Raw genomic sequence first — 20047 nt, 5'->3', positions numbered from 1 at the left:
AGGCAGGGGGAGATGGGGGGAGGCAGGGGAGGGGAAGTGGACAGCGGGGAGACGGGGGAGGGAGGCGGTGGGGGGGCATGCAGGGGAAGATGGGGGGAGGCAGGACAGAGGGGAGGTGGGGGAGGGGGGAGGCAGGCACGGGGAGATGAGGGGAGAGGCAGGGCAGGGGGGAGGTGGGGCGGGCTCCCACCTGTAGGACTGCAGAATGTCAATGATGCCAATATGTAGCAAGAGACGCTCCCCTCGGCCGTTCACAGCGGGAATCCCGCCCATCCTGGGGAGAGAGGGGGAGAGCGCCTTCAGCACCCCACGGAGCTGTGCCACACCGGCCAGGGGGCGGGGGCACCAGGGACTGGCCCTGCCAGGAGCCCTCCGCTGGGGAGCCCCGGAGGAGCCAGGGCCCACATGCTCCCTGCAGGAGGCAGTGCAGCTGGGACTGGGCCACTCTCCACTCCTCTTCGACACTCCACACTCCACTCGAAGCTGGAGGCTGGAGGCTGCCGAAGGGCCCGGCACTCACAGGCCTGAGTGCACGCGCACACACACCCATGCACGCCCATGCACACGCTCAGCCTGGGCGGGGCCACCAGGGCTTGTGGGTGCCGCCCGGGGAGTTAGTGGCTTCACTCGGCCCCAGGCCCACCAGGCCCACACGTGCCCGGCCCAGCATGGTTAGTGAGGTCACACAAGGCAGCGACTGTCCTCAGGTCACCAACGACCCCAGACCCGCCAGGCCCAGGCCCCGCAGGCTCTGCTCACGGCACTCCACGCACTGCTGAGCTCACCTGCGCACCCCGCCATCCCCTGCCAGGCCCCGCGCAGACCCTACAAACACCAAGACGGTGGGAGGTCGGGCCAGCTGCGCCAGGCCTTCGCAGCTCCCTGCCCGCCCTGTGGGGGCCTGGGGCTCTGCTCCTGCCCTGGCCCCCGCAGCCGCTGGCCTCGTGTGAACACCAGGCCAGGGGCAAGCCTCTCGGCCCCACCAGCTGGCTGTGCACCCTGGACAGCTGCTTCTACCTCCGAACCCCCGTTTCCCCAGATGATGGGAGTCACACCTCCTCCTCCTCCTGGCCCCCCAGACTGGTCCCCAGCAGGTCAGTGTGTGGTGACAAGAAGTCAATCTCGACAGCCACCCACAGCGGCAGTTCCCCCCCGAACTACTTCCACGAACGCTAAATGATATCCGGGGCCGTCTGTGGTCCTCACGACTGGGGGTGTTCCCAGCATCAAGGAGGTGAGGGCCAGGGATGCCACTCAGCCCCTCAGGGCCCAGGACACCCCCACAGAGGACGACCTGGACCAGTGTCCGCAGTGCTGGGAGCGGGGAGGGGGCACCCCATGAGTCTGTCTCCCCACCCAACCTCGAGCCCCCATGGCAGGACCGGTCAGCCCACTGAGTCTCTGAGCCTCGGGCCTCATCCTCCATCACAGCGGCCTGTTCTCCCGGGGGCTGTGGGCCTGGCACCCTCGTCCCCAGCGCCACCACCTTCGTCAACACCTTCCCGGCTTTGCGGTGGATGGTGGTCCCCGAACCCGTTCAGGGCTCCGGGATGTGGAGGGGGCACCTGTGTTCCCCACACGGATGGCAATGGCCTCAACCTGCTGGCAGATTAATCTGGAATGCCCCGGTCATCACACAGCCGGGTGTCTGTGTGTCCACCCGCGTGACCCTCGTGCAGGCGGGCAGGCACCACTGCTCCTATGCAAACCAGGAACCGGCTGCCGACCTTCTTTTGCCCTCCCGGCCAACCCCCCACCCCCACCCGCCTCACACCTGGCACGGGGTGCGGGCGGACGAGCCGGAAGCCCCGCCGGCCCTGCGCCACCTACGTGTCGTCCGACTCGATGGCCTCCCCGCGCGCCGCCCCGCCCTGGATGGACTCCATGGCCGTGGAGTAGAGCGCCTTCTGGCCGAGTGGCCGCTTTTCGTCCGCGGTGCTCTGGGCACCCTCGGCCTGCCGCTCGCGCTCCTGCTGGTCGATGTTGTGCACGCCCAGCAGCAGGCTGTAGTCCATGATCTTGAAGCTCTCCAGCACCTGCCGGGGTGGGGTCAAGAGGTCACGCTCTCCGTCCTCCTGCCCCACCCCGGCCCTGTGCGGCCCCCGAGCTGCGTCTGGTCTGTGCACACTCAGTCCCCACAGACACACGGGGGCCTGTCCTAACCCCCATTTCACAACGTGGGGAGGAGACCAAGGGGCCGGGGGCCCAGGCCAGGCGCTGGGCAAACAGCACCTGGGGGGCGGCATCTAACCGGAGGCCAGTCCGCCTCTCGGAGCCCGGACAGGGCGTTTCCTTCCTCCCGACAGAGCTCCCTCCTGCCTGGCAACAGTGGAGGGGCCCGGGACCCCTCCTGGCCCCGAGGTCTCTGACTCCTGGGCTCAGGCAAGCAGGTCCTGAGAGGTCTGGGGGCCCGTCTAGGGAGGTCAGGCAGTTTTCGAAGAGGCCAAGGAGCCAGGGGTGGTGGGCTGAGAGGCCAGAGCATGGAGCAGAGGGCTCTGGAAGGCCCAGCCCCACACCTGCTGGGCTGGGGGCCTCCAGCAGGGACGCCCCTCATCTCTAGAGGGGCAGGCACGACACCCCGGGCTGCACTGGTGGAGGAGACGGCGAGGACACGCCTACAAGGTGGGCCGTGGACCTGGGACTCATGCAGCGCTCGGTTCCTCCAGCGTCCGCGTGTTACAGGGGGGACAATGGAGGCTCTGAGAGACGAGGGCCCCTGAGCCCGCCGTGCTCGGCCACGGACTCTCCCGTGCACGGGGGTCACATGGGCACCACGGCCTCACCAGGCAGTCCCGCTGCAGCGTCTTGACGAGCGCGGAGAAGGTGTCTGCGTCGAGTAGGAGCCCCTCGGGCATGTCCTGGATGAAGTCCAGGTCCTTGTAGGTGGGGATGCTCTTCTCCTTCTCCTTCTTGCTGGCCCGCCGCTTGTACGTGGAGCCCTTGAGGTCGAACTTGAGGTGCATCTTGACGACACGCGGCAGGACGTTGTTCATGACCACCACACGGATGTTCTTGCCGCCCGACTGCACGCAGTACAGCCCGTAGAACTTGGGCAGCAGCGTCCTCGGGTTCTGGTTGAGGTTCTGGGGGGCGGGGAAGGGGACAGGGTTGGAGGAGCGCGGCCGCCACGGCCGCCACCTCGCTCTGCCCGGGAGCCGCCCTCGGGAAGCCCTCCCTGACCACCTCCCTCCCGGGCCGGCCCCTCACTCTGCCCTCCCAGCATTCTGACGTGAGCCAGGATCTGTCTCCCCAGCCTCAACACGGGATGCTCCAGGAGGGCCTACGACGGAGGTGTCAGGGCCGGACCCGGTGTCTCACTTGCCCGCCCCAGGGTGACATGGGAGCCCGGCCTCCTGGCACCATCCAGGGCAAGGATTGGCAAACTCTGGCCGGAAGGCCAAGTCCAGCCACCCTCTCGTCCTCACACGCCCAGCCACAAGCTAAGAACGGCTCTAAGTTATGAAAACGTTGCGGGGGAAAAAACAGAAAACTACATCTTGTGACAGGTGAGGATTCCGTGAGGTTCACGTTTCAGCATTAAGTGAAAGCTCACTGGCGCTGGGCCAGGCCTGCCCACTCCCTTGAGGCCCACGGGGGCCTTCCTGCTGCAACGGCGGGGCTGAGCTGGGCAGGGAGAGGCTCTGTGGCTCTTTACAGAGAGCCTGCTGACCCCCGACCTAGGGGAGCCAGGGCCGCCCCAAGCATCATGCGCTACAGATGAGATGCCCCAAGAGCAGATGGGTCACGGTCCATGCAGAGCTGCCCAGAAAGGCCCAGCCCCACCTCCGCCAGGTGCCAGGCTGGGCTCCGCAGGGCAGGTGGGCACTCGGGTGGAGCCCACCCCCGTCCATGCCAGCCGCAGGACCCTGGCCACCTGGGGGATGGAAGTCTGAAGCTCCCACGTCCACCTCCGCCCAGAGGTCTATCGTGCCCTTTCAGGTTGTGAGTCACACGGGGAATGGGAAGCACCCAGCAGTTGGTCCTTTGTGACACGCCAGCTGGTGGCCCTCCCCCCTCCCCCATGCCTGAGTCACCAGCCCCACGAGACACGATTTCTGGGATCCGTGACTCAGGGGTGTCGGTGGGGGCAGGGGATGCGGAGTGAGGGTGGAACGGGTGCTCAGCCCCCCACGCCCCACCCGGCCCGGGGAAGGCCACGAGGGCCCGGATGGCCATTCCTGCCTGCCGTGTGGCGGGGGGACCTTGTGAAGGGACCCCAAGGGTGAGGCTCAGTGACCCAGCAAGGCTGTCCGGGGCCTGCCCAAGAAGCGGGGTGGTGCCCTGGGGACTCCTGGGCTCCGTGTGCCCGAGCCCGGGAAGGGAAAGGAGCTGGGGGCGGGGAGGACTGCGGGTGCCGCAGGGAAGGGCCCCTCACCATGTAGTAGCCGGGCAGCAGCTTCTGCAGGAACTCGGCCTCCTTGTGCATCACCGTCTTGATGATGAACTCATCGTCGCTGGTGACGTAGAACAGCGAGCCGCTGGCGCCGGGGTTGGACAGCTCGATCAGCGGCTCGTTGCACAGCGAGTACTGGGGGGGCAGTGAGTGGGCAGGTGGGTCGCTGACACCCCACGGGCCCAGCGGCTAGTGGACAACTCTGGAACAGGTCACTGTCAGCGTCCTTTTACAGGTGAAGAAGTAAGCTCAGAGAGGGAGACTGACGTGCCCGAGGCCACACAGCACAGATTTGAACCCTGGGCTAGCCGCCAGCCTGGGTGCTCATCTCCTGGGGCCCGGTCCCTCTCCAGTTAGTAACAGACTCCCAACTGTGTTGGGGTGCTGACACATCCGGCCACCGCTCACTTGCCAACCTCCCCCACAGCTAGGTGAGGCCACAACGGTCAACCCGGCTCACGAGCTGTCTGGAGAAGCTGCTGAGGGACTTCAGGGAAGGCTCCCTGAATGGGTGACAAAAGCTGGTGCCCCCTGACTCTGTGCCCTCCCCTCCATCCCATCTATTTCCACCTGGAATGTCGATGTGAGGGCTGGAACCCTAGTCACCACGCTGGACCACAAGGTGACCTCTGGTCCAGGGGCTGTGCACCAGAACAGCAGAGAGAGGGGGAGCCTGTGTCTCTGGGGAGCAGCCCCCACCCTGCACCTGGCACCCCCGCCTCTCTTCCCACTGACATCTGCTTCCCCTCCGTGCTTGCTGCCATCTGCCCCACATGCCCTCCCCAGTAATGTGCAGGACATTCTGTGGACGCAGGGATTTATCTGGAGGGTTTTGTTCATGGAGGGTCCCCAGCACCTCGGACAGTGCCCAGCCTACAGTCAGTGCCTAAAGGCCAGGCGAAGGAGGGGAGAGCTGGGCCCTGCAGGCTGCTCTCCTGGGCCTTTTCAACTAGTGAGCCAATGAAGTGCTTTTCAGGATGAAAGCTGTTTGTTTGCATTGGTTTCTGTCCCTGGCGCCCCCCCAGAGTCCTGACTGAGTACCACTGGTATACAGCACGGATGAGGCCATGGCACGTTCCCCGCTGGGCCAAGGGCACCAGCCACCACACGGCAGCTGCCCAGCAAACATCTGCGGAATGACCCTGTGGGTTGCTGAAGTGTAACACGGGGGCCAGCAGATGGTGGGGGGAGGGGAGCGGACACAGGTGAGAAGCAGGGACGCGCCCTCTCCCGTGGCTGCCACGAGTGCTACCCACCCACAGCCACGAGGCACCAATACCTACAGAACACAGAGGCCCACGCCCAGGCTGCCCCTGCTCTTCCTCCTCACCCCCCACCCGCTCCTAGAAGGAAGCAGCGAAGGGCGTGCAGGGACCCTGTGGGGGCTGGTGTCCACAGGCCCCGGAGCCCACGGCTACCCCAAAGGCACTACAGCCGACCCCAGCTGGCAGGAGAGGGGAAAGTGCTGAGAGAAACGAGCGGTGAAAGGGGAGTGTGTGGCTTTGTACAAAAGAAGTCTGTGAGCAGAGAAGGTTCCAGAACCACACGGCTAACAGCAGCTGCCCCCAGGGAGTGACCTAGTCAAGGTATGGGGTCAGGCCTCACGGGGCCCTGGTTGCCGAGGGTGAAGTGGTGACATGTGTGGACCACCCAGCCAGGTGACCAACGGACGGGGTGGGGTCACGGGCAGACGACCACAGATGTGCCCCCTTTCTCCCTCCGAGCCCAGGGGGGCACCTGTGGCCCGAGGCCAACTGACTGCAGCCCCCGCCCTGCATGTGCCCCCTCCCCCGGCTCCCTCGCTGCTGTGCTGTCCGGGGCAGAAGCCAACACAGGACAGCCCAGCTCTCCCAAACAGTGACAGTGGATGCACCCCTGAACCTGAGGACCCGCGGCAGCGGCCAGAGAAGTCTCTGGAGCCAAGGTGGTACCCATGGCGCCCGGGGACCCCTCGGGAAGACAGAGGCACCCCGAGGCGGCAGAGCTGACAAGTGGGGACAACCTAGCCGTGTCTGAGATCCCCAGCCCTGCCTCAGGAGGGCCTCTCGGTTCCACAGGGCCTTGTCACCCCATCATGGCAGCAAGGCGTGTCTTCAAGAGGCCAGAGGACATCTAATGAGCACCCACTCAAGGCCGAGACAAGACCTCGGCCATCTCTGTGTGTCCGCTCTGGGGCCAGCACACGCCAGCTGGTGTCCACTCCCCGCAAATGGGCACGGAGGCCAGATTACCACTGCTACGGCTAATGCCACAGGCCTCCGCTCTACCCATGAGACCTAAAATCTAGGTCGCCCCGGGGGTTGTTTCCATTCTAGAACCACCAGGCTGTCTTCACTCTGATAAGGTTGCAAGACCACAGGGAAGGTCAGTGGGGGAAGCCGTGGAGCCTGCCACAGATGCTGTGGTCCGAGGACCAGGCCTTGACCTTGGCAAGGGGCGCCGGGACAGCTGGCGAACCCCTGGCCGAGCAAGAGCTGTTTCCCTGGGGAAGGACATGTCCGTGGCTCAGGGCACGAGCTTCTGGGGACCAAGAACCCAGCGGGAGCGCGCAGCCGAGGACCGCCCAGCACACAGGGAATCGAGTCGCTGCGGGTGAGGATCAGCAGCACCACAGGCCCCAGGGACGGTGGACAGTGGTGGGATCGGGTGGGCTAGACCCGACGGCTACGGACGTGCTCTCGTGCCCGGCTAAGACTTCCCGTATACAAAGTCGCCAAACAGCGACCAGACCTTCCAAAAGTGCAGACCGATCCCCCGTCTGCACATGCGCTGTAACTTCCAGGAGCCCGCTCATGCGTTGTGAGATCAAAGGGTAGGGCCTAGGTTTTGATTTTTCTAATTTGAGAGACTAAAACCACACCAGAACTGGAGGGGATGTTCTGAGCTGGTCCCCATGACCCACCTCCCCTCGAATGGAGGCAGGACCTGTGAAGCGGCAAAGGTGACAGGACAGTCCTGTTGCTCACGCTTGGAGGAAGAGGCCTGCAGGGCAGGAATGGAGGGCCCGGCCGCCAGGCGGGGAGTAGTGTCCCGCCCGTGACATGGGCTTGGAGGCTGACCGGCCCCCAGGCAGGTCCCCCTGAGGCTCTGGCCCCAGCCCCCCCTCCACTGCAATGCTGAGCAAAGAACCCGGCTGAGTTGCACCCGAATTCCTGACCCACAGAAACCGCGAGGTAGCAGATACCCATCTCCCTGAACTTGTCACGTGGCGGCAGGTGACTGACTACTGCTCTTACCAAGTAATCATCCGGTCGGATCCCGAAGAGCTCCCGGAAGTAGCGGAAGGCGACGGGGGCGTAGGTCTTGAACCTGAAGTCCTGGAAGTGGTGGGCAGGGGTGAGGTTGCTGCCTTCGCTGTGGAGTAAGGAGGGAGAGAGGCCTGTAAGGGGCGGTGACTCTGTGGGCACCTCTGCCACTCCCTGTGACCCCCAGCGGCACAACCTTCCTGGGCCCAGCGCAGCGCCCAGCGGCTGAGCTCCCACGCCCCCCCTAGGTGGGCAACCCAGAAAACGGCGTGGGGCTCCCCAGGGGCCAAAGGGCATGGCCGGCCTCGGGGGGTGTCCCAATGTCCACTCCCGCCCAGAGTAAGTTCACTGCCAGCCTCTCTCAAGGCTAGGTGCGGTCACGTGCTGTGCTCAGCCAGTGAGCTATGGGCAGAGCAGAAATACCACGTGTCCTTTCTAGGTCCTGCCCTCAGAGGTCCTCCCTTCCCTCCTGTGGCTGGAACGCAGATGTGATGGCAGGATCCCAGGCAGCCACCTGACAGCACTGGCTGGAAAAGCTGCACAGGAGGATGGTGAAGCCACTAGAAGGAACACGGGACCCCAACACCAGGGAGCTACCTCATAGCCCTGATTGCCTAGCAGTGTTCTTCACGAGAGAGAAAAAGAAACTTCACGTTTTCTTTTCCTGTTTTCTTAAAATCACTGTTATATTGCATCTCTCTAGCTCAGCAGAGCACCGACAGCATGACTGATACAGGGTCGGACCTCCAAGCCAAGAAGATGGCAGGAGAGGCTCATGCTATTTCCAGCAGAGAAGGGAGCTCAGGAACAGCAAAGCTGTCGGGCACCCCAACAGCGGCTCCGTGGCACAGGGCCTGGGCCTACCTGGGGAAGAAGATGCTCTCCACGACGTAGAAGTCCTGCATGAGCACGTCGCGCTCTGGCTTAGAGCTCAGATTGCCCACAGTGTAGCCGATGCCCAGCTGGATGGCCCCCTTCAGGGTGGAGGAGGTGGTCTGCGGGAAAACCCCGCTGCATCAAGACCCTCGGCCCCCAGGGTGACAGGCAAAGGAGAAGCCCCCCAGGGCAGGAGGTCAGGGCACATGTCCAGCCTGCAGCTTGACCCTGGCACCCGTCAGCGTCACGGGGCCCTGGGGGACCTGCCCAGTACTTGTCACAGATGTGCTGGCCCCTGGGCTGTCACAGAGCTCACACAACCACACAGCAAGGAGGTGCCTGGCTGAGACTCAGTACCACCTCACGCAGCCCCAAGGCCTGTTTTCCGTCAAGGTTCTAGAAGGTTCCAACTTCTCAAAACTGTCCCGACTCAGCAAGGGTGTATCTACTGTCAGGATTTTCTTTTGGGGGGAGCATAAATTTAGAGTGGCATCCAAACTTCGTTTCTGTAACCCCGGGTTCCTTCTACCCACTCCCCTGGTGATTTGCATCGTCACACTGGGCAAGTGACACTACTGCTCTGTGCCTCAGTTTCCCCACCCATAGTTGGGCATGGAGACAGTGGTACCAGCCAACCTGGGGCTGCCAGGCGTCAGATGGCCTAAGCCACGGAGGCTGAAGCCTGCCCCCACTTGAGAAGGAGGGGATAGGAGTGACAGCAAATGGGGACAGGGCGTCATTCTGGGCTCACAGAAATATTCTAAAACTGACCGTGGTGATAGCTGGACATACTGCAAACACGCTTGAAGCCCTCTAACTTGGAAAAGGTGAATTACACAGTGCATCCATGACCTCTCAGCCAACTGGTATGTTAGGAAGTGCTCCCCGTGCCCTACCTGGCCTGGCCTGGCTTCACCCGGGCTTCCCAACAGCTCAGCCCCACTTTCCAAGGCAAGAAAGGAGAACTGCGTTTCCCTCTTCCTCAGAGAGATCAGTAGGGCCGGAGGAGCTGGGGGCTTGGCCAGGGTTGCCGGTGACTCCTGCAGCTGTGGAGCACGGCGCCCGATGCCTGTGACGTCCGCAACAGGCAGTAAGGACCTTGCTGGGACCAGGGGCCTAGCATGGAAGGGCCTGTCCTGAAAGCCTCTGCCTCCAGCCAGACACGAGCCCAGAGCATGCCCGAGCCTGTGTGGGGGCCCCGGGATGGTGGGGAGCCCACCCCCACCAGCTAAGGGCAGAGGAGAACCTTCTTGTAGGTGGTCTCGCCAGAGGCGTCCACGCCCCGATGACCCAACTTCTTCCCGTGGCCAGGACCCGGCTGTCCAGTCATCAACGGGGCCTGGAGAAGAGGAAGCAGGAAGCATTGAAAATCAGCAAGGAGGCGCCGCTGGGCCAGAGTGCTCTGGAAATCCTGACCAGACGGGCTGAGTCAGTGTCCTGACAAGGCACGTGGGGCAGGGACTGGTGTGGGCGGGCTCCAGGGCAGAGCGGGTGGCCTGTCACCCGCAGGGGCCACACGGCCCAACTCTGCACATCCAGAAGGGCCCACACCCAGACCGGGACTTCCGGCTCCGAGAGAAAAGCAGGAAGATCGGCAACCACAGCCCTCCTGCGTGCGTGGGGAGCAGGACCCTAGTTTCAGGGTCTCCCCTGGCACTGCTGACACTGGGCCGGGTCACTCCCTAAGGCCCCCACCCCTCAGTGCAGCCTACCCCGTCACGACAACCACAGATGTTCCCAGACATCACAGTGTCCCCTGGGGAGGACTCACCCAGCTGAGAACCCTGGGCTGGAATGACTGTGAACTGAGGGGAGAGGTCCACTGGCCTGGGCCCTCTATGGGGACAGCCATGGCAGGCGTTACAAACTTGCGTGGGAGGGACTCCACGGGGGAGCGTGGTGGAGGGGGCCCAGGCTCCAGGCCCAGGCTGGCCAGCAGAGGGAGCTGGTGCCCCTCCCGGGGCTGGACTGTTACTGACATTCAAACATCTCCTGTGCACCAGCAACCGTCCACATAGCCGGCGCAGCCCTTCCGGCCTCCAGCTGAGATGTTCATACCAGCCCAGACCCACACGGCCTCTCAGCCATGTGTTCCGCACAGCGGCCACCAGGGGGCAGGCTCTCCTCAGCAATCGGAAAGCACCGCCCCTGCTCTGCACCCCTCGCTGACTCCCCACTGCCCTGTGCTGGACACCCTCCAGGAAAGCCCTCCCCACAAGGATCCCACGTGGCAGGTGGCATCCCGGGGACATGGATGATCGGGGCCGGGAGGCCGGTGCAGGCACAGGGATGCCACACCTGGGCATCTCCTGGAACGCGGGGCTCACGGCCACACTCCCACAGGCTCCTTTCAGGACCAGGGACAGTGCTGACCCCACCTGCTACCCCAGCGGGAGGGCAGCCCAGGGCCCACGGGGCGTGGAGGTGCAGCGGGCGGGGGGGGGGGGGCCACCCCCAGGAAAAGCTCTCTGGAACGCGACAGGAAGATGTGGACAGCTGTGTGGGGACCGGAGGTGGGGGGCTACACTGAAGGTGCTACTAATCGCGTTTCAGGCACCGCCCCGCGGCAGCACCTGACCAGGTCTCCTCCTGGGAACTCCCCAGGGACCCACACTTGCCCGGCTTCCTTCCCCCCTCTCCGGCCCTCCGTCTCCTGTCCCTCTGCCCTCACCGTCCAGGCCGGGTCCTCACTCTTCCCAGCCCACCCGCTCCCCTTCCTGAAACTCAAGACGCTGGCAGGACTGAGGGAGGGGCCCAGGGAGACGCAGTGAGCCACCAGACCCACAGGACACTCACCTCCATCGGGACCATCTTCTTCTGGGCCAAGCCTGCGGGAGAGAAGGGAGAGGCTTCAGCCTGGAGACAGGGGTGGCCTGCCCTGCCTTCACTGCACTCAGGTGCCCGTGACCTCACTCAGCTCCCCAAGCCCCTATGGAGGGACGTGAGGACGTGGGGTGCGAGGTGGGCAAGGTGCCGACCCACCACCGACCCCGAAGACGTCAGGTCCCCAATGGCAAACGACTGGCTGAACTGACCAAGTGCTGTCTACACCCGCAGGCAGGAGCAAGGTTTAGCCAGGAGATGCTCAGGCCGTGGGGGAATCAGGCAACCCATGGGGTCCGTGGGAAGGGGCCAGGCACCCGGGGCTGGAGCCACGGCTCCCTGGCTCCTGTCCACAAAGTGCCCCGGGAGAGCTGCTCCCCATGGAAGAGGCTCACAGGGAGGGAGCAGGACGTTTTCGTCTCAGGATCCTTCCCTCCAATCCCGGCTCCCTGTGAGAAGGCCAACCATTGCCCTCTCTGAGCCTCAGCAGCCTCACCCGGAAAGCAGGCTTCTGCTGAGGGCTGTCTGTCCAATGAGTCTGGATGGCAGATATACCCGGCCCCCTGCAGATGATGGGCTTTGCAGGTGGGAGCAAGTCAAGGCCCCGAGGTGGGGGTGACCCTGGGCTCCGGGGGGCCCTGGCATCCTCATGAGGTCCTCACGAGAGGGAGGCAGAGGGAGGGAGCCCCAGAGATGGGCAGACCCCGCACTGCTGGCGGTGAGGATGGAAGGGGGGCTGCGGGTCAGGAAGAGGCAGGAGCCAGGTCTCCCTGGGGGCCCAGGGACACCAGCCCTGCCTGTGCCTGGGTTTAGCCCATGAGACCCATTCTAGGCTTGCAACTCCCCGAGCATGCTAAGAAACGCGTGTGGTTTCAGATCGAGCTGTGGCCACGTGCCACAGCTGTAACAGAAGCTCACACACTGGGGCTCTACCATGTGTCAGGCCGGCCGGAAGGCAAGGGGCGACCAGGACAGGCAAGGCCCTCATCCTCAAGGGCTCACAGTTGGGGTGGGGCCCAGAGAAGGGCCTGGACAGTGGAGTGAGTGCCAGGAGGATGGCTTTGGGGGAGGGGTCAGGTCAGCAAGGGAGGCCTTGGGCTTTCCCCCCAGGGAGGTGGGAGCCCTGGAGGGCTGTGGACAGAGGATGGAAGGACCTGAGGCAACTGCTCACAGGCGCCTTCAGGTGGCCGCTGTGGGGAAGGGCGGGAGGATGGTGAAGGCAGGAGCCTGGGACCAGGGTGGACGGGAGGGTTCTGGTCGTTCTGGTCCCGGTGGGAGAGGATGGGCTGGACCAGGTGCAGGCAGAGAAGGGAGAGGGGTGGGCAGATTCCAGACAGGTCTGAAGCTAGGACAGACAGACTCTGCTCACTGGAGACAAAGAGAAGAAAAGCAGAGAGTCAAGAATGACTAAAGATTCTGACTGAAGCAGTTAACAGGACAGGGTGGCCTCAGCCAAGATGAACGACAAGGCAGGAGCAAGTGTGGGGGACAGTTGGGTGCAGCGTGGCCAAGCTGCATGTGAAATGCCTGGGAGCCCCCCCCAAAGAGACCTCCAGGATCAGCCGGACCCCCAAGTCTGGAGCTCAGAGGAGGGCGGGCTGGAGACAGGACTGTGGGCATCGTCCCACCACAGACAGGGGACGAAGTGGACGAGGCTGCCCCAGGAGGGGAGCGGGCGGAGAGGGAAGAGGCCTGAGGACCCAGGCTGGGCACTGGGGGAGGCACCACAGGGCCAGGGGAGCAGGAGTCCCAGGTGAGGGGGCCGGGGTCGTCTCAGGCTGCTCCACTTCTAACACCAGGTAGGGCCAGAGGCTGGGGACTGGGGAGTGAATGTTTATGGGAATGGGGTTTCCTTTAGGGGGATGAAAATGTTCTAGAATCAGTGTGGTAAGTTGCACCACATCGTGAATACATGAAAAACTAAATTGTAAGCTTAAAAATGTGAATTATGGTGTATGAATTATACTTACGGAAAAAATGAATCTAAGAGGACCCCGAACCTTGGGTAAGCCTGGGGCCAGCAGGGTGGAGGACGGGTGTCCTCTTTCAGCCATAACCACCACTGCCCTGTGCCTCAGCCAGATGCCGGCGACGGTCCAGGCAGGGAAACAGGCTGGGTGAGCAACTGGCCGATGCCAGGGTCACAGCTGCAGGGCTCACCAGAGGACACCCCAGCCAGAGGTCAAAGCCGACAGACCAAGGCTGGTCACTTGCCCAAGGCCCCAAGGGTGAGCCTGGGCCCATCCTGAGGCTTGGCCAGAGGCGAGCAGGTAGCAGAAGGTGCTAGAAAGCTGACATAATATTTGTTGGTTTTATGTCTGGTGTATGGGGGGAAGAAGAGAGAAGGAAAGAGGCCGTGGTAGAGCAGGCAGAACATTCTAGACTTGGCTTGGGGGCCCCTGGCATTCCCCTTCCTGGCCAGCCTGGGGCCTCTGGGCCCAGAGCCCACCCAACTGTGCCCACCGGGGACCTCTGCAGCCCCAGCCCGAGGTCCGGGCCTCCCCGCACACACCGCTCCACCCACTTCCGAGTTATCCCAGCTTGTTGGCGGTGGCACCCTGCGCGCCCAGGCCAAGTCACCACCAGCGTCCAATACAAAGTCCTGCCCAGGTCTGTCCTGCCTGGGGACCCCTCAAGGTCATCTGCGTCATGCCCAGGGTCCCCACGACGACCACGCTCCTCCTGCCTGACTCACACGCTGGCTAATAAAAGGGAGAGACGCACCCTCCCACCCAGAAAATGCTGGACTCTGTGCCAGAAGGGGCCGCAGCAAGGCTACACACGGGCCTCGGGTGAGGGGGTGGGGGTCCACCTGCCCCACCACAGCACGATGCCCGCGAGCGACCCCAAACACCTGGCCCCGGGCCCTCGAGGGCCTGCGCGAGTCTTCACAGGGTGTTGGCTGCTCAGGGCGAGTGGGCTGCTGGAGGTCAGGCACGGCAGAGGCCACGGCATGCCGTCGAGCTCCTCCCAGTCCAAGAGGTGACCCATTCTCTTCTGAACGAGCCATCCCATTTTTGAGGAAATTGAGTTTTAAAAATAGCCTGGGGAGGGAGAGACTGTGCCAGCCTGGGCCACGACCTGCCCCAGGACACAGCTGTGCCAGCCGCTGGGCAGAAGGCAGGGGGCGGCAGGGCCCAGACTGTTCGGGTGAGGGGGTGACCCCCTGTGGCCCCTGCTGTGTGACCTCAGGCAAGCCCCTCCACCTCTCTGAGCCACTCTCCTCCGGTCTCTCTGTGCCCCTGCAGTGACCAAAGCTAGGGCTCCAGAGCTGGGACCCCTCTGCCTAGCCCCCCACCCCGCGCCACCACTGGACCCTGCCACAGGCTGCTCTGATCACTTCCGTGGGGGTGACCTCACTCACAGCCACCACAGAGCTCCCGAGGGACCGGACCGACCGGACCGCCTCCTCATGCTCGCTACCTAGGAGCAGGGCCAAAGCCCGGCACCGCCCCCCCTCCCCCGCCCCCGAGGTACCTGCTCCCTCTTCCTGGCCTGCGGCCCGCTTCCACCGCAGCCCTTCCCTGTTCCACGTGCCGGCCTCCGGCCTTTACCCCGGCGCCTTCTCACTCAGTGACCGCTGCCCCACCCTGCAGAGCTGTCCTGTCCCTCCCAGCGACAACGACACCTGAGGGAGGAGGGGCCTCCTCCCTCAGGGCTGGGCCTGCCCTTAGTAGGCACCTAATGTTTGTCGACTGACTGATGGACGGACGGACAGACACCCTTTCCTCTCCCCTCTGCACACATGTGAGCTGCAGCAGGAGCTTCTCCTCCACATTTGCTTGATGGGGAAACTGAGGGAGGACCGGGCTCAGGAAGGACTGTGGGCCCCAGGACCCAGGGAGGAGCCTTACCACCTGTCCTTCAGCAGAATCACCCACCTCCACCTGTACAATCCATCCAAAAGCTGCCACTGTCCCTGACCCTCTCGGCCCATCACCTGGACCAGCACAGTCCCCTCCACCCCGTCTCCAGTCCCGCCCTCACCCCCCAGGCCATCCTCCCCTCAGCAGCCACCAGAGGGCGCCCATGCGCACCAACATCAAGTCCCGCCTTCCTCTGCCCACAGCCCTCCAGGGCTCCCACCTCCCTGGGGGAAAAGCCCAAGTACTCCCTGAGGTCCCCAGGGCCCTGCACGACCTCCCTACCCCCTCCTCCCTCTCCCCACTCTGCTCCAGCTACACAGTCCTCCTTGCTGTTTCTCCTACATGCCTGTGTCCTCCCCAGGGCCCTTGCACAGGTTGCCCCACCGAACACACACCTGAAACGCCACTCCCAAGACACTTGCATGGTTTGCTAACTTGCTTCATCTGAGACCTGGCTCAAATGTCACCCCCTCTGAGGTGTCCCCCAACCACTTCACCCAAAACAGCCCCTCTGAGGTCACTCTCCTCACCTCCTTGGCCTTCTCGGTCTCCCAGGCACTCGGCACTACCTGGTACCTCCGTGTTATGTCTCCCCCACTACAGGGAGACCAGGTCTGCCAGTCACCCCGACAGGCACCTTCAGAGCTTTCTGTGTGCAGAGTGCCCACCAGACATGGGCAGGAGAGGGGCATGAGGCCTGTCAGCTCCGTGCAGGGGCTGTGCCCCCAGGGTGGGGCCCCTGCCCAGAGCAGGACTGCCCGGTGCCCAGGAAGGGTGCCGGCTCCCCGTGACTCAGAGCCAGCGAGAAAGCACAAGGATGAGGCAGACAGGGCCAGCAGCCCCGAGAAGCCAGGAAGTGGTGCTGAGGCCCAGCCGCGCACACTTCCCTGATTAGCGGGAACGATCGGGCTGTCCCAGGCCTCCCGCTGCACATGCCTCTGGAGCAGAGCCCTGCGGGCAGCCTGTGGGGAGGCTGGGAACCCCTGGGGGGCAGTGCCAACCCTCAGCCCTGGTCAGCCTTGGCCCGCCAGGACGTTCACAAGCCACACTTGCAAATCCTCTCTCCAAACAGGAAGAAAGGCTCCGTGGCCGAGCAGACGGCCGGTTCTCTGCAGCCACGTGACGCTCTGAGAGCCGAGTACAAGCGGAGGAGCCGCAGGGCGCGCGGAAGGCTGGCGGCCTCCGATTCTGCCCTCCGGGAACCCTGAGCCCCAAGGTCCAGAGACTGAGGACCCCATGGGGAGAGCGGGCAGCCCCCAGCCGAGGTACCGGCCCGGGGTGCGGGAGCCTCTTGGACTTCGTGCTGCCCGCTGACCACGGCCATGGGACTGACCCCAGGCGAGGCCGCAGAAGGACGGCGCGGCCGACGCCTGCCCAGGGACGAATTGCAAGCAAACACGCAGTTGTTTTCTCGAGCACTAAGCTCTGGGGAGGTTTGCTGTGTAGCCACGGCTGACAGGAGCAGGCATCATCCTGACGTGCGCACGGCACTCAAAGGAACATAAGATCGATTACCAGGAACTTCTTCCGGGCGGGAGGAAAGAAATAGAATTTTAACTCCTCTGTCCACCTTAAATTCCTTACATTCAAAAAAGCATTAAATATATTTAACTGCTGGATTATTCAGTCATACAAATAATGGAGTGCCAACCGGTGCTGCCTAGGGACAGACCCCGAGCCCACGACGCTCAGGGAGNNAACCAGACACAGAAGGCCCCACGGCATGCGAGTCCACATGTGTGACACGTCCGGAACAGGCTCATCCATGGATGGGAAGGGGGCTCATGGGGACCGGGGCTGGTGGGGGGAATGACCGCTGACGGGGGCAGGGTTTCCTTTGGGGAGGTGGAATGTTCTAGAACTAGACAGTGGTGATAGCAGCACGGCATAGCAAATATAGTAAAACCCATGGAATCACGTACTTTAAGAGGGTGAATTTTTTTTTAATTAATTAATTTATTTTAGACAGAGAAAAAGAGCAAGAGAGCACATGAGCTGGGGGAGGGGCAGAGGGAGAGAGAATCTCAAGCAGACTCCCCGTTGAGCGTGCAGCCCCCTTCAGGGCTTGATCCCATGACCCCGAGATCATGATCTGAGCCAAAACCAAGAGTCGGACCACTCAACCAACAGAGCCAGCCAGGTGCCCCAAGAGGGTAAATTTTCTGATATGTGCATGCATCTCAGAAATGAATCCCTTTAGCTGCAACCACTGCCCAACAAAGCACACCATCCAGAATGTTCTCCGACTCCACTCCTGCTGGACATCAGTGCTGCGAAGTGAGAGAACAAGCGGCCCAGATCACGCCATCCCCTGCATGGAGGCCAGAGGCGCCAGATACCACCTGACCTAATGATCTTACTCTGCAACCACCATTTACAGGCAGGGAAACAGGTTTGAAGAAACTCACCCAGGTCAAAAGTGAAAAACCCTGTGATCACATCTCAGAATCCAGAAAGGCATTCAACAAAATTCAACACGAATTTCATGTCTGAAAACTACTAGAAACTAGAGAAACAAACAGAAACGGGCTGGTGGGGGAGAAGAACTGCTTTACTTGAAAACATAGTATGAAGTGAAAACCCCCGGCAAACACGCGACATTCACCGCAAGAGGAGGAGTACAGCTGAGAGCTACCACTGCCATGGGGACGCCGGCCAGTGCAATAAGACAAGAAAAAAGAGAAGGAACGGAGATTAGAAAGAAAGACAACATTTTAGAAAATCCAAGAGAACCAACTGGCCAACCATTAGAACTAACCGGAGCAGAGCAGGTGGCTGGCGATTCACCCAAGGTCATGCGGCACGAGCGCTGAGGAGAGGCAGAATTTGGGAGCTTCTGCCCTTTGTACCCACCACCTGCTTTTTCTCCAGCTGCCTTTCCCTGGTTTCATGCTTGGGTTAATTTTTATCTGTCAAATGTCGATGGCCCTTTCCAATGAATAGATGCTGGGAAGATGCCCCATCCTCCAGGGGCACTAAATCCCCAGAGCGGGGAGGGCATGTGGGGGGATGGGTGGACGGAGGGGTGGAGGAGGGAGGGAAGGGGGGATGCATGACGTAAGCGCAGCACAATGTCAATGGTAGGATCCAAGTGGTACAGAGTGAGCGTTCACTGTCCCATTCTTTCAACTTCTCTGTACAGTTGAAAATTTTCTTTATGCAATCTTTTCCCTCCAGGTTAAAGGTGAATTTTGACTTTGGCTGCCAAGTGTTTTCAAGCTCAGGGGAAACACGGTTTTTGAGTGCATTCTGCCCGAGGAATATGAGTGATCACAAAGGACACAGCAGACATTATGCAGCGCCAGTGTGTGAGGCACTGTGCCACGGGATTCACACATGTTCACTCGGCATACCTTCCAGAAAGCACCTTCCCACCTCAGGGCCTTTGTGTTCACTGTGCCCTCTGCCTGGAATGCACTATCCCTCCATCTCCGCCTGGCTGGCTGCTGTCCTCCATCACTTGGTCTCAGCGTCCTAGAGGGACTGTCCCTTCCCACCCCTAACCTCCTCCCACCCTCCACCATGCCCATTTTATTTACTCATGACACATGTCATTGTCTGAAGCTAACTGCTTTATCGCCTTGCTCCTTACCAGTAGAGGAGAGACCAGAACTGTCTTGCTGACGCTGCTTCCCCACGACCTGGCCCAATTCTGGCTCGCGGTCCAAGCAGCAACCACAGGCCAAATGGAGCTGGGCGGGGGATGCTGGGATGGAGAGGTGGGCATTGGTTGGGGAAAGACCCCAGAGGGATGACAGCCAGGACAAGGAGATCCCCAGCTGCAAGAGGGGAGGACTGGGGAGGACACGAAGCTGGGGGCCCATTCAGGCGCACAGTGCGCCCATCACTGAGACGGACCGCGGAGGAGGGACACCTGGATGTGTCCGCATGCTTGGGGGCGGGGGCTCGGAGGTGGCACGTCCAGAGCAGAACAGTGCCCCACACGTAGGAGGGGCTCCACCCATGTCTCTGTTGAGGACTGGAGACACCCTGGGAAACGCTGCCCCTGGCCAAAGGAGAGGGCGGGGCTGGCCCCCCAGCCCCTTGCCCCCAAGGCATGAGGGAAACCCACCTCTGACCCCCCAGCCAGAGGAGAACACTGCCTGTGGCAATGGCCTCAGCAGCGGCAGGACTCAGGCAACAGCCGAGAACTTCAAAATAGAGGGCAAGCCTCAGACCGAGGCTTTGGGATTCACAAAGCAGTTCTCTTCCTCTTGGACGGTTTTTCCCTCTCACAGGTTTGCATTTTTCACTCTGAGCCCCCTGGAAGAGTGAATGGTGTCAGGGAAGGAATTACAAATTTTCCCTAATAACCAACTTCCCAAAGAATATTCTCTTCGTCCCTACCCTCCCTCCCTCCCTCGCTCATTCCAAACTGTGAGGTCTCCTGCTTGCTGGGCCCTGCTGTGGGGATGAGATGCTGTGGAGGGGCTGGCATTGTCTAAACACGAGGCTCAGAAACAAAAGATTTTAAGCACCTAGAAAAGCACAACATAACATAAAAAACACCAGCAGGTCAAACAGATCTTTTCTTATTTATCCCTTCAGTCAGGGGTCAGGAAATATCTCCCGGGAAGGACCAGAGGAGGCCTGGGGAGGCAGGGAGGGTGACCGGGGCAGAGGGGAGAGACATAAAGGTGCTCTCACCCAGGGCAGTCCTGCCCCATCTGGGGACATCTGTGGTTGTCACACCTGGGGGGCTCCTGGCATGGAGTGGGTGGGGGCCAGGATGCGGCTCAGCTCCCCACCACTCCTGGGACGCCCCCACAGAATGACCTGGCCCTGTGTCCACAGTGCTGGGGACAGACTCTGGAGCTGCTGTGGGGTGAGGAGTGGGGGGGGGG

At 62.3% G+C, this 20047-nt stretch overlaps 1 protein-coding gene across 4 annotated transcripts in view; it reads right to left on the bottom strand.

The window, feature by feature from the left end:
- Nucleotides 1-20047, bottom strand: part of PIP5K1C (phosphatidylinositol-4-phosphate 5-kinase type 1 gamma) — a 49582-nt gene that overhangs the window by 14326 nt on the left and 15209 nt on the right. For all 4 annotated transcript variants that reach the window (XM_040629594.1, XM_040629597.1, XM_040629595.1 and 1 more), the window contains exons 2-9: nt 11311-11342; nt 9761-9853; nt 8503-8633; nt 7630-7747; nt 4376-4528; nt 2784-3083; nt 1831-2036; nt 191-274 (exon numbers count right to left, since the gene is read on the bottom strand). In XM_040629594.1, coding sequence (XP_040485528.1) covers nt 191-274; nt 1831-2036; nt 2784-3083; nt 4376-4528; nt 7630-7747; nt 8503-8633; nt 9761-9853; nt 11311-11342 — 1117 coding nt within the window. The remainder of the gene's footprint in view (nt 1-190; nt 275-1830; nt 2037-2783; nt 3084-4375; nt 4529-7629; nt 7748-8502; nt 8634-9760; nt 9854-11310; nt 11343-20047) is intronic.

This window comes from Ursus maritimus, unplaced genomic scaffold, assembly GCF_017311325.1.
Source record: "Ursus maritimus isolate PB19 unplaced genomic scaffold, ASM1731132v1 scaffold_14, whole genome shotgun sequence".
Lineage (NCBI taxonomy): Eukaryota > Metazoa > Chordata > Mammalia > Carnivora > Ursidae > Ursus > Ursus maritimus.
This window is presented reverse-complemented; position numbering and strand designations above follow the sequence as displayed.